General features: G+C 44.0%; 1 protein-coding gene across 1 annotated transcript in view; it reads right to left on the minus strand.

Moving 5' to 3' along the window:
• The window catches only part of MYO1E (myosin IE), a gene marked incomplete at both ends in the record, with an annotated part of 191,810 nt that overhangs the window by 23,578 nt on the left and 154,081 nt on the right, over positions 1-14,151 (minus strand). Inside the window, 4 exons of the mRNA XM_084240164.1 lie at positions 2,966-3,111; positions 4,620-4,789; positions 5,026-5,140; positions 8,555-8,699. Coding sequence (XP_084096290.1) covers positions 2,966-3,111; positions 4,620-4,789; positions 5,026-5,140; positions 8,555-8,699 — 576 coding nt within the window. The remainder of the gene's footprint in view (positions 1-2,965; positions 3,112-4,619; positions 4,790-5,025; positions 5,141-8,554; positions 8,700-14,151) is intronic.

The raw sequence follows: 14,151 nt of genomic DNA on the forward strand, positions 1-14,151 counted from the left end.
CAGCAAACTGAGGTTTTCAGGTAAAAGTGAGGCCAGGTCAGTACTTGGAAACAGCTCTGTAAGGATCCTTCCAGAACTGATGCTTGGACCATCAGCAGATGTCCCACATCTCAGATATCGAAGGGTCAACTATCTATTGACGTGATATCTCCCGACTGTCTCACCAAGTCTCCAAAGAGAGTGGAAATGCAGGCAGCATTGCTTTAGTCTTACTTAGACAAGGATCTTCCCTGTTCGAATCATCCTAGAGTCCCTTCAAACCACGGCAGTCTTCCTATCTCTGAGCATACTCTGCTTTTTCACGTGTACATAAAAATGTTACTAATTTTCAACTATAACTCAAGCAGACATTATTTCACTATATTCATGAAAGGTTAAAAAAAAGTATAAAAATATGATTTTACTGGAGGACCTGAGAAAACAACATGATATTATGGAAAAATTTAAAAATATAAAAAGAGCAGAAAGAACCTCCATGTCAAGAGGTTTCAACAATTATCAATTTACCGACCATTATATTTAGCTACATCCCTGCTGCCCCACTTCCACACATAAACTAAGCTATTTTAGCACAAAGTACAAATATTTTATCCTGCAATATTTTATTGTGTATCTCAAGAAGACAAAGCCTCTTTAAATAAAAAAACCACACTACCATTATCACACCTAAAGAAACAATCAATCCTCTATATCAAATATTTAGTCATGCTCACATTTCAAAACGTGTCTCCTGACAGCTTTTGTATGGGCGGTTTGCTTGACTAGGGAACCATGTGTGAGCCCATTTCGCTTTGATAGCAGTTATGTTCTAAGAGTTGAAGACAGGCTGAAAGGTCAAGTTTTGGGACACTGACAGTCTTAACTAGAAGGCACTGGGCTATTTTAGCTAAGTAGTGAGCTTCGTAAGTCTCATAAACTCTTCAAAACACATACAGATGTTACAACTTTCATTCCTGAAGTGTGAAACAACTGTTAAAATCTTTCTCTGTAGTATTGATCTATTTAGAGGAAACACACACACACACAATGTGCATGTGTGTGCTTTGGTCATCTGGCGCCACCATTTCCACTCTGGGTGTGACTGTTCACACACCATCATCCGTCTGGTTGTTTTCCTAATTCGGTTGGGATTATTGGCCTACACCCAATGAATAAAGGAAGTGAGGAAACAATATTAGCCCTGCTAAGTGTGAAGCTCGCTAACTGCAGCACACAGAAATCACAAGTTAAAATGACTCAGGCTTTTTTCCCTACAGCCAGAACAACTTTTAGACTAAGTACCTCATTTTATTACATCCTCTAAAGAAGAAAAGGCCGCAAGGAAGTAAATGTCCAGACCATGAATGCTAAAGAGGAAGCTGAGAAAGAAGCTGGCTGTTCCAGGAGACACTGTATCCCCAGAGGCCGTGAGAGAAGAAGAAAGAGAAAAAGAACTCTCAGTGTGATTATCTCACACCTTGATATTCCTCAACAACTTGATGGGCAAGATAGTGTCTTAGTATATGATATAAATGTAGTTCTGTTACGGTTATTTATTATCGGTATTCTTTGAGTGGTCTGAAGGTCAAAGCCCCACCTGGGAGATAATAAGAGGAAGAACAAGAATCGCCCAGAGTAATGAGCACGTGTGCCCCAGAGCTGTCATCCCTGGCGTTCACCACTGCTACTGTCCAGCAAACGTAACATTTCAACTAACCCATTTCTGTCCAGGGGAACTTCTAGAAAAGGAGCTGCGGGAGCTTTCCCTTGAAAGCCACGGCACTGAGTCCTACCTGGGGTGGGGGCCGTGACAGGATGGGCTCATCTGCTTAGAAGTTTTACCACATCCTGACTTGAGATGTTTTAAACATTTAGCCTCACTACACAGCCTGGCTCTTTATCCAGGAAAATTGGGAACAGATAGAATCAGAAACCACAGTGACACAGGCAAGAATGGACACAACTTGAAATCTGCTTTGGATTATACACTGGAGCCAGGATTTCCAGCCTGCGAGGTCAGATGCTTAAGCACACAAAGCCCCTGCTTTTTCCCAAGCGCAGCAATTTTGTCTTCTGTGTGGAATGACTTGAGAGGTGTCCCAGTTCCAGGAAGACATGTTCCCAAGAAACCAGAACACTTTTCACGAAATCGCAGCCCAAAAGTTGTGCTGGCAATGGCAATGGTATCTGCAGAAGGACCCAGGGACACAGCTCAGGGAGGAAGCTACTGGGCTCAAAGGGGCCTTCCTGCCTCTTCTGCAAGTCTGTAGACTGGGAGGATTTCCTCTCTTTAGAGGGAACTTGGCCTGAGAGTTCCCAGCCCGGGAAGATGAAGGGAAGTCTCCTCATGGATAGCAGTGGCTTTGCCAAAAGCATTGCAGAGGCTGACAGACGAGCAAGGGCCCCTGCCTGTGAACTTGGAGTGGAAGCACTTGGCGATGACTCTGGAGCTACAGATTACGGAGACCAGTTTATATTCCCTGCCTTATATGAAAAGGCAGAAAGGACCCTCAGGAGCCTCAAAGAAATGTTTCTTCCAAAACAGTCAGAGGGCACAGAAAAAGGAACAGCAACACTGAAGACTTAACAGGCACCTCTGATGGGGCTTTCTCTGAAATAGGTGAGGTCTTCAAAGGGTCTGACGTGGGCTTGGGGACAAGTCTCTGGAGCCCTGGCCCACTTATTAAGAGTGATTATACTCTCTTTCTATATACTGGCTTATTTGACAAACTTTATGTGAACAAAGGATCTCTCCATTAGAGCAGCTGACCAGGAGGCAGCTTTTTCCAGGGATCTTACTGCTGTTGTATCAAGATTCTCAGGGACCTTTCATGGACAGGTTTCTCTGGGAAGAAGTTCCGTTCTCTTCATCGTGGTTTTGACAACTGGGGAGCCCAGCCAGGCCTATCTCTGGTTGTATTTGGAAACAGTGGGCCGCAATGTTGAGGGAAGGGAGACACCTCTGCCTCCGCCCCTCTCCACTCACCTGAGGGACACAGACAAGATCCTCTCCATCTCGATTCTCCGCTTCAGAACTTCTTTCACCAGGCCTTTGTCTGGGCCCTGTTTGACCTTTTCTCGTCCGATTAAGTATAAGCACTTTGGAGTAAGAAGTAAGTCTCGCTTTACACCCTGTAAGAAGAGGTGCTTTAAGAAGGTGGCTAGTCATGTGGACCTGAGCACTGTCTACACAAGGGGGGAGTCACCAGATGAAGAAAGCTGTCCTGGGTAACTAATATCCACTTCTACTGGTAACTAATATCCACTTCCAATGGCCCATTGGGTTGGCCATTCCACTGTCATCTAACCACATTCCTTGGGAGTGAATGGACACTGCTAATAATTACTAGGTTGACAAATATGAAATTTCTAACATTTGATGCTCTTTGATTTACAAAGCTGGCAAACTCACATGGATCCATTTAAGGTATCAGGACAAAAGGCATAAAGGGATAGACCTGGGCAAACCAAACACATATGGGGACGCATATGATTATATGCTCCAGCGTGTTTCTCAAAACAGATCCTTTAAGTGTCTGCATATATGTTTCGTGTGAATTCATGAAGTTGTTACTTTTTAAAATGGATAAATCTTCATTTCAATGATAATCCTGAAATACATAGATTACCGACTATCTTATACCTGCACATAGAGGAGACAAACACCACGTTGGCCCTCAAATCTGCCACCAGAGCGGCTGGCAGGCATAAGTGATGATTTGGTTTTAGCAAAACAACATTATCCTTTTAGTTCAATTAATACTGTTCTTTATTGCATTAATTTTTTTCCTGACTAAAAAACGCCCTTAATGAGTCCGTGAGCTACTGTGGCTTCAGATTTTACTAACAGCAGCAAGATTTTATCAGGAAAAAAGTCTAAGGGAAGAGGTAAGAAATGCCAGCTATTCCTCCGCTGGCTGTGGGGAAGCCTTGCTGAGCTGTTCCTTCACTCAGGGAAAATGAGTAAGAACACTTTGTGGTATTGCTTACAATTCTGAATCTTTTGACCCGATGGTTCCTCTCCTACTAGCACACAAAGATATGCATGAAAGAATGCTCACTGCAGTCTCTCTTTATGATAGTGCAAAAAATATCATTAAGAAAGAAATGATGAGAAACTGACTAAAAACATCATGAAGCATCTGCTGAATGGAACACTAGCAGTTAAAGTAATTTACATTGATACATCTATTAACATGGAAAATTCTCTCTGGCATATTTTAAGGAAAACAGAAGAAAAAAAAAAAAACCCAGGTCATAAAACAGTTTGTCACACACTTCTTAGTTTTGAAAAATTATTAAATATACAAACAAATGTCTGTATACTAGTTCTGAAGGATAAACACAAAATTAACAGGGCTTGTTTCTGGGTATAGGTAGCTGTTTTTCTTTAGGCTTATCTATACTTTTCTAAAGGAAAAATGTTCTTTTTTTTTTTTTTTTTTGTGGGACCCTCGCTGGTGGCCGGGGAGCGAACCGGCGCTGCAGAGGCTGCGGGCAGCCTCGCAGCCCAGCATGCAACTGCTGTGCCACCAGGGGAGGCCCGAAAAATGTTCTATTTTGATAAGAAAAACAAAATGATGAGTTATTTTTAAAAGTGAGGAGTCTTGTGGCTTTCAGAGAAGGCCCTCAGCATGTACCTTGAACCTCCTGTCGTACTTGGTCACTGTGTCTGCAAAATCAATCTTCTCTCTCTTGCCCACAAACTGTTGGAGTTCGGGGTGCTCCTCCATCCCAATGTAATCCCCAATGAAGTTCCTGTTAATACTGTTTCTCCTTCTCTCCTTCTTGTTCAACAGGAGATCTGAGGCTACAATTCCCAAAAGAACAGAGAGAAATGAGAAGGATTGGTTCCCCAGAAAAAAGGCGGGGGTCGGGGGGTGTGGACAGATACTTAGTGTGGAAATACATTTAGAGAAACTCTAAATAAGCGCAAGGTTTTTTCAAAATGCAACATTTCAGGCAAAGTAAAATGGACTTGTAACTTCACCCAAGCTCAAATTATTCTGGGGATTTAGTAAACGCATGGGAAAATGCTGAAAATACCTTCTTCTCTCATTTGGACGTATTTCTTTCGGGCCACAAATTTCCTCCATGATTTCTGTATCACTCGAGCATACCCATCATACTTTCTCTCTCTCATTTCTTCTAGAAGAAACAGCTGTGAATGTAGAAAAGACAAAGATCAGCCAATTCATAGTACCAGGCCCTCACTTATTTTGGTTATTTCAGGGACATCAGTTGCGTCAAGGACATATATGGGAAGCAGCTTCTCAGAGTCATAAACAAATGTGAAGAAATGATCACGAGGACGTGTTGTTTATGATCACTGTATCTTTTAATCTATTTTTTTTTCCTTTTCAACAAAAAACACAGTGGGGAAATAGCTGGATCTGAGGTATTCAGTTGGCCCTTATTAATAGTGTCCGCCCTGCCTTGCTCATTGTCTCTGTGACGATCGAATAAGCAATTCAACACATATCCATTTATTCCCCAACACAGCTAGATCAGATAAGGCGGTGGAGGCTCTCGTTTGGTGCTACACAGACTCTTAATGGAATTTTCCAGCTTTTGCAGCAGAGCTTGTGTGGCCATGGAATGAGGGCTGCCCTACTTTCATTTCAATGAAAGTATAGACTTCCTGCCTGATTGACTTCTTCAAGCAGTCCCAAGCGCAGAGCATGATAACCCCTGTGATTGGAGCTGGACTTCAGATACCTCATTAGGACTTGGGTTCACTAAGAGGGGCTGGCATGATTTTATTTAGGGGCCCACATCAGAAGCTGGCATGGTCTGATACTCAGGCCATTTTAACTATGAATACTGATTGCTGCACCCCACTGAGCAAAACTCTGGAATAATAAAGATAACAGCAAATAGCTGCAAGGACAAGGTGCCCACGATGGATCAGGAATCATACTCTAGGCACTTTATATACATTATTTCAGTCAAGCTCTCAAAAACTACATGAATCACAGGATTGTTATCTCCACTGGAAGATGAAAAAATTGGAACTAGATTGAAGGAGCCAGGAAAGTAAATCAAGGTCCTTTAGGCTCTGCCAGGCTCTTTCTTCCTTTGACATATGTCTTCTGCTATGAATCTCTATCTGATCATTTCAAAACTGGAAGGAATCTTTCTCATTCACCCAGGAAGTGGTTTACATGGCTCTCTAGGAAAAAAAATAAAATGGACCAAAGATGATGAATAGCCATTGCAAAAATGTTCCAGAAATTAATAAGTAAATTTGGTTTTAAGCTGGGTTCGATTTATTGTCTGTCTATCTGGGTCTATACTCAGAAGCCACATCCCCTCCCCTCCTGTCACCGAACTTCTTCTCACAGCCCCAGTTGTATAGAAACAACACCTCAAACTCCAAATAGAAGGGAGGGGCCACTTCATTCCTCAGCCTTCAGGGCCATATGCAACATGCATGAGAAGCATATTTCTAAAACAAAAGGGAACACATGGTTTGACAACCAGACAATGTTTAAAATCTGAGCCCTGTGGTCACCTGTTGTAAGAAAATTTGTTGATGTTTCTTATCTTGTGTATGGGTTTCTGAGTAAGTCTTGTTTTCGTCTTCTTCCCCAGAACTATTTTGGGAGTATCACAGAAAATACATTTGTGACTCAGAAGGGATGACGAGGTAACCAATTCCCAACTTCCTAGACTATTTCAAAGAATAGCTGGGTTTTGGGTTCTTTCTAAAAGCTGTGGGGGTTAGAAACCAAGGAGGATCAAGAAAGAAATGGGGGGGGGGAGTCATGGATGTAATAAGCAAAACCAAACCCCTCAGCGCCTGAAGTCTAATGTGGTTTCTTAGCAAAAATGGGTTATCTTGCATATTAGCACATGTACTACAAAATTTAAGGCAAAAATCACAAAGTGGATTTTTAATAAAGCAATTTTTGTAAAAGTAATTGCAGTGTCAGGGATAGATGTGGATGGATGAGTGGTGAGAGGAGGAGGGCACTGAGGGGTGGGGTGTGTGTGTGTGTGTGTGTGTGTGTGTGTATAAAGAAGAGTCAAGTGATGGTAATAAAGGAATTGGAAGAAAGACAAGAAAAAGAAAAAACAAAAATAAATCTTGATTTTGGAACTAAAATCCTTAAACTCAACAGAATCGGGGAAAAAAAGTATGAAAAATATTGACACTGTTTTAATTATATGTGAAAATTTAGCAAGTCAAAAAAGTAAAAGTGGTATAAAATAACAGAGGAGTTGTACATTGTACTGATAAATCACTCCATCCCATTTTGGAAAGAACAGGAACTGTTCTGTGGGCTGCTTAATGGTGCATGACACAACATTTTCATTTTATATTTGGAAATGAAATTGCTGTGAAGCTACAAATAACTCGAAGAGGAAAATGCTACCACAAACTTTTCATAAACGGGTTCTATCGACGTGTGCCATTTATTTATTTAATAATCTTTATGTTCCGAAGGCCATTCGGGTATAGCCATTACCCTTCCTGAGTCCCAGGCCGATCCTACAGGGCAGACAGAACTGCAGCTGTGGGGTGTGATCTAGAGAAGAAAACTACAGCGAGGGCAAGATTGGTCTAAGGCAAGTGTTTCCGTTTTTACCAACATTGTAAGTTCTCCTGCAGCTTCCTCTCGATCGGATGGCTATTTGTGCCACGTTCACCACAGACACTTGAAATGGGGTCTTGCGATAAAGGAATCTCAGGAAATGATGCTGTTGATCCTCAGTTAGTTCCAGCAGTTTCTCCAATTTGAAAAAGTAAACATCTTTATTCCACAGCCTCAGAGGTAACGGGGCAGAAGAACTGAGAGGCTGTGCTGGGTTCTCACCCAAACTGAGAAGCTCCTATGGAGGGTCACTAGGCTCCCAGTGACCAGACCCTCATCAGGAAAGATAAAAAAAAAGTTCGTGTGTGTGTGTGTGTGTGTGTGTGTGTGTCCGTCCGTGTGCTAAGTTTGTGAATTGTAAAATGTGTATGTCTGAATCCCTTACTGATAGATATTCATGTTCTATAAATCCAGAGATTTCTCCTCCTCCCTATTTATTCCCTGGAAGCCCGTTCCAGACTCCCCACCATGGTCTTCGAGTACAGTCCCGGGAACTCCCACCACTGGGCTCTGCTCCGCCTGCAAGGAGTAAGCCTGGGCCAGTGTGTAAATGACCTCTTTGTTGTCATGCAGGTGAGGATGTGGGATAAGAAAGTCCCTTTTTAACTTAGACTCTCCTGGGTACTATACCTAGTGACTGGGCACCTCCAGCATGAGGTGGTACATGAGGTACCTCAGTAAGAGGGGGTACATGATGGCATACCAGCAGGGTATCCTGACCTCAAGGATGTGACCTTCTAGAGAATGGGAGAGAGACAACAAGAAACTATTGCATGATGACATTTTCCCCATGTTCTGAGTGCTCTCAAGGCTCTCAGGAGTCTGGAATGACCCACACCTATACCGGGAGCAGAGGGACACCTTGGAGGAGATATTTAAGGTGTGAACCAAAGGAACAGAAAAAGAAGCCAGCTATGTGGCGGGAGGTGCTGCAGGCAGAAGGTGGCAGAAGGGGGGGGGGGCAGTTGTGCACTCACAGACTCAGGGGCTTTGATGAACACTTTGCTCCTTCCCAGCTGGAACTGGTCACTGTCCATGTTGACGGACTGCAGCAGGTGGAGGACACCTTGTTTCTCATCTCCTCTCCATGAGGGCCAAGTGGCTTTGGTCAGAATGGCATACCTTCAAGGCCCATTGGGGAGAGAAAGATCACACTCAGACTCAAGTACTTGCCCAAGTCAGCCCGTGCTGCTGGGTCCTGGTCACCCACCCCTCATTCAATGGCTTCAGGATGGAGCCAGACGCCTGCCAACACCCCTTGATGCCCACCACAGAGCTGCCTCAGATTCCTTTCTATCCAGCAGTTTCCATGTTAACACTGGTGAAAATCGGCTTTTTCTTTCCATCACCATTTAAAAATAGTATTGTGAAGGTCACTGTAAAACTCTTCAGGCAAAATCAAATGGTTCTGATTTCCTCTGACACTTAACAATGGATGCAGAGTTACACAGAGCTACCAAGAAGCAGCAGTGATGATTACAACTTCCACTTGGAATATTCCTTGCATTTTGAGACACAAGACACTGGCGATCCTGTCCTTGGCTATCCCAACCTTGCCTTGCTATGCTCCTGAGAACAGCCTCTTCTTCACGACCTGCCCCCTCCCATCTTGGTCCTCTCTCTGCTGGGTGTGCTGTTCTCAAAAGTCCCCACTTGGCTGCTCCTCCTTGGGGGACTTGCCTTCAGCAACACTTCCAGGGTGGCCTTCTTGGACTGCCCAGTGAAGATCACCACACTATGATTTTCTATCATGGAAAATAATATTTTTCCTTCAGAGTATGTAATTTGCCATTATGTTCTTATTTATGCTTATTTGGGTCATCTACGCTTCCCGGTGAAGCGGACAGCACCAAGAGTCGGTGCCACCCCTGTGTGCGTCATGCTACACACCTGACAACCAACACAATGCCTGGTGCACAGCATTAATACTACTAGTGGCTAACATTTGTGGCAGTCCTTTCTGCCTCAGGTATTATTCTTGGTGCTTTATTTTTTTAAAAAAGATTTATTTATTTATGCATACAAGAACTCAGGTACAGGCCAGAGATGCGGGGTGTGAGAGGATTCACCAGAGACAGAGTGGGGAGCAGAATAGGCGGATCTACTGAAATACACTGCTGAGGGGAGCAGCGGGTGAGACGGGAGAGGTCTGCTGCGCCATGTGGGTTACTCACTGGCCGGTCAGGGATCGAACTCGTGCTGCTGCAGAGGCTGCGGATTGCTTCACAGAGCAGTGCTTAACCCCTTGCACCACCAGGGAGGCCCCATTCTTGGTGCTTTATTTTTTTAAAAGATTTATTTATTTATTTATACAAGCACTGGGTACAGTCAGAAGCACGGGAGGGTGAGAAAATTCACCAGAGCCAGAGTGGAGAGCAGAGCAGGCAAACTGACGAAGTACACTGCTGAGGGGAGCAGCAGGCGGCAGGAGAGGCCTGCAAGCCATGGGCGGCAGGAGAGGTCTTGCCCAGCGGCTGGGGATCGAACCGGTGCTGCAGAGGCTGCGGGCAGCTTCGCAACCCAGTACTCAACCGCTGCGCCACTGGGGAGGCCCATTCTTGGTGCTTTAGATGTATGATCTCATTTTATTCCCACAGCAACCTGATGAAGGTAGTCTTTTCATTTATCAGAGTAGGACACAGGCAAAATAAGATTTGCCCAAGGCTACTAGGTTAGTGTCAGAGCTGGGATTTGAATCCCACTCTGTGCTTTAATCACTGCCTTCCCTATTAGCCACAGACTGGTTCAAGTGTAATATTTCTTTAAAGATTATACAGTTCACTGTACATGTTAGAAACATCATAATCACTCAAAAGGTGGAAGAAGCACAATATGGGATGTCAAATAAAGACGGCACTGAAGACGTGAGGGGGAGGGAGGAAGAGAGGAGGCACAGAAAGTGAGAGAGCAGGGGAGGGTGTGGACATGCAGATGCTGCATGCAAGCAACATCTAGAGCACAGCAATGAGTAGGTGCCAGGTGTTTAGGAGACAGGGTTCTCCTTTGTTCCCAGAAACTACTACCAGGATGACAGTGATTTATGGCATCCAAGGGAGGAGAGACTCTGGAGAAGAACAGGATCCAGAGCTCCCTAAGGGGGCAAAACAGGTATTATCATACTTTGACACTGGGGGATCCTAGGGACCCCTCTCTGAGTCTCCCAAATATCTACATTTTTTTGCCTGATAGTGACATAAATTTTCTAAATAAGCAACCCCCCCCATTCTCCAATTAGTTTAAAAACTTAAAAACAAAAGTGCTTAGTTGAAGCCACACATTAATTAGCATGAATCCATTTCATAGGTGAAGTAATGAGGACAATAAAACAAGTCAAGCCGCATATAAAATGACAGATAGTAGAGCCTTTCTAGGTGTGGCTGGAGAACCTGGTGAAAAAGTAGGAATTCCAAATGGATAAGGAGGAAAAGTTCATGCACATTGAGAATATGGGTGAGAAAGGAGAGCCGTGTGATAAGTATTAATAATGCAAGTTTACCCTATTTGATCTAATGAAATTACAAAGTAAAGCCATTTTATTTTGCAACTACAAATAGGTACCTCATTGTAATTCACATTTTTCCCTTATTGAGATGATGCTGCATTTCTTATTATAGTTTTTCATATTAAGGAACTGGGTTTGTAGCTATTCTCACTCCATTTTCCTAACAAGTCCCCTCACTGTGAGAGGCCGGGTGAAACACGGAGACTAGCTGGCATTTCTGGGCACCTTTGCTTTCATAAACTCTGATTCATGCTCCTCTCCCCCTTCCACTGGAGAGACCAGGGCATAATTCTAGTGCATCCAGATCACTCGCTTTTCTCCAGGATAGACCTGGGAACAGATTGTGCATGGCAATGGCGCACTGTCTAATTGTGCCTGTGATAATTTGGAGATAAGGATAATCACTTACACTCCTTTCATCAACTATTTTCATTATAAGATTCCAATAAGCCAACATCTAACCTCAAGGTCTTTGTACTGGCTGTGTTCTCTGCCCAGGGGTCTCTCCTCCCCCTGCCCTGCCCCTGTACTGGGTAGGCCCCATGCTCTGCAGTGTTTTGCCCTGAGAGGAAATGCAGCCCAGACCCCAGGGACCCTCCAGCTGCTGAAATTAGGGACACAAAAGTCCTGGCAACCAGTAGCATACTCTTCACATTCTATGCCTTCTTCCCCAGCAGCCCTTTTCCACTCTGAAGGTGTGGGTCAAGGTCAAGGGAGGTATGTTTGTGAATATAAATGATGCTATAAGATAAATGTCACAAATTTTTTAGGTCTCTACAGCGTTTTCCTCCCAAAGAATCAATCCACAGGTGGATTTATTTTTCCCAGCCACAGTAAATAACACACATTGCAGAGCTCAAAGTGTTTTCTAAGAACTTTAAGATATTTTCCCATGCTCAAAGGCTTGGGACTCCAAGTGGCTAATATTGCCAATGGCTTTTTAATGCTCTCCGTAGGGGGTTTTCTTATATTGCTTAACGCAAGGCAGGATATACTTTAAGAGCATATGGTCCACAGTGACAAAATTAAGGCCTCTTCTGATTTTTAGCATCCAATTTTCAGTCAAGAGGAGTTGCTTTAATAAATACAAATGATTTTTCAGAGAGGACAAAGCCCTGTTCCTTATTTTCTAAGCCACCCGTCTGCTCTAGGTAGCGCGTGAGGCTTGAGGGAGGCTGTGGCTGCGCTGGTATGAGCCCCTGCTTCCCCTCCAGGTACTCACTTTGTTTCTCATGGGATAGCTTTTCTGAGGATACCTGGGAAGCAACCTTGTAAAGAATGCCTTTTCTCTCAGCTATGGTGAGAATAAATGCATAAGATGGCTTATTCCTCACAGCGGGTCACAGGAGGAGACAACCAATGGCACACTCCCTGGACAGAGCCCGGTGGTACGTACGCATGTCTCCAGAGAAGCATTCCCTGTCCATTCACATATTTGGCCTTTTAGGCTTATTTGAGTAGACGAAAAAATGTACTACTCCCTGAAAAATGAATTTCCTCCAAACTAAATTTTTTATTATCCTTCCAATATACTCAAATCAAAAGATGTCTGACAACATTGAAAGACTACTTTAGAAGTCAGGGCAGCCCATTTGTCACTGCTGAAAGGAAAAGCCTATAGCAGGAGAGCTAAGAAGGGAGGATCCAAGGAGAGAATCATTTCAGGGAAAGCCCCTCAACATGAAGGGCAAACCAGATATGCACTAGATGTTTCCTCTGTGTGAGGCACAGCAGAATGTGCCACACATGATGTCGTGAAGTGAGCATGGCCCCTGAGAACGGTCTGATATTATAGCCAATGAGGTCATTTTATAGCTCATTTAAGAGCTACTGCAAACAAGCATACAACAGGCCCTGGGTACCTCCGACATTCCTGCAAGGAGAGGGTCGCCTCTCTACTCCCCCCAGTGCTGTGGAACTCACCACGCTCATTACTTACGGAAGACAGAATTGTTGGTTTATTTTTTCCCTTAAATCATGTGCAAGGAAGGTCTTTCAGATTTAGCTTCTCAAGACAAAACCACCATTCTCCTCATCTCCATGTGCTCACAAACCCAGAAGCCCTCCAGGTCTCTCCTTCTGGGCTTTTATGGAGGCTTCACTACATAGGCATGGCTGATTGACTCTCTGGCTATTGGCAGTTCAACTCAATTTCCAGCCCCTCTCCCCTCCTCAGATGAGGGAGGTGGAACTGGAAGTTCCAACTCTCTACTCCAGTTGATTTCCCTGGCACCCAGCTCCCAATCTCAAGATTAGATATTTAAGGATATCTGATCAGTTTTCAATAGTGGTGAAAATATGCTTGTCTCAAATAGTTTTAAGTACAGGAAAAATATTGGAAGAGGATAAAATCATAAATGTTTTGGGATGGTTGCGAGCAGGCCTTTCTGAACTAGGGGAAGATGGAGGAAATACTTTTGATTCATGTGTTGTGAGTGTCCCTGAGACCATTTCCAATGGGAGTGTGTGGAAGTTTCCCCACACCAAAAAGCAATTTCTGTATACCAGAAGGTAGCTGAGAATTCAAGTCAATTCTAACACTCTCTACCTGGAGATCTGTCCGATTCCACAGCTATGAAGGGCTCTGTCTCCTAAGACTGCACTTCACTTCACACACCAGGCCCAAGGCTCAGGCTGCCATGGGGCTCTGTCCAGCCAGGCGCAGGATGCCCCCCTCAGATGTCAGGTGCTCGTCACAAGTCCAAATTATTATCTGTCTCTGACCAGCTGACTATAAATTAGAGGTTCCTGGGACATGCTCCTCAGGTTCAATTAACTTATTAGAACGGCTCACAGAACGTTGGAAACCTGTTTGCCCACTAGATCACTGGTTTATTACAAAGGATAATAGTGATAAGAATCAACAGCCAGATGGAAGAGATGGGCAGGGTAGTGGGGAAAGGCTGGGAGCTTCCATGCCTTTTTTAGGCACACCATTCTCCTCATCTCCATGTGCTCATGAACTCAGAAGCCCTCCAGGTCTCTCCTTCTGGGCTTTTATGGAGGCTTCACTACATAGGCACGATTGATTGACTCTCTGGCTATTGGCAATTCAACTCAATTTCCAGCCCC

Source organism: Talpa europaea, assembly GCF_964194135.1.
Source record: "Talpa europaea genome assembly, chromosome: 8".
In the NCBI taxonomy this organism is placed as follows: Eukaryota; Metazoa; Chordata; class Mammalia; order Eulipotyphla; family Talpidae; genus Talpa; species Talpa europaea.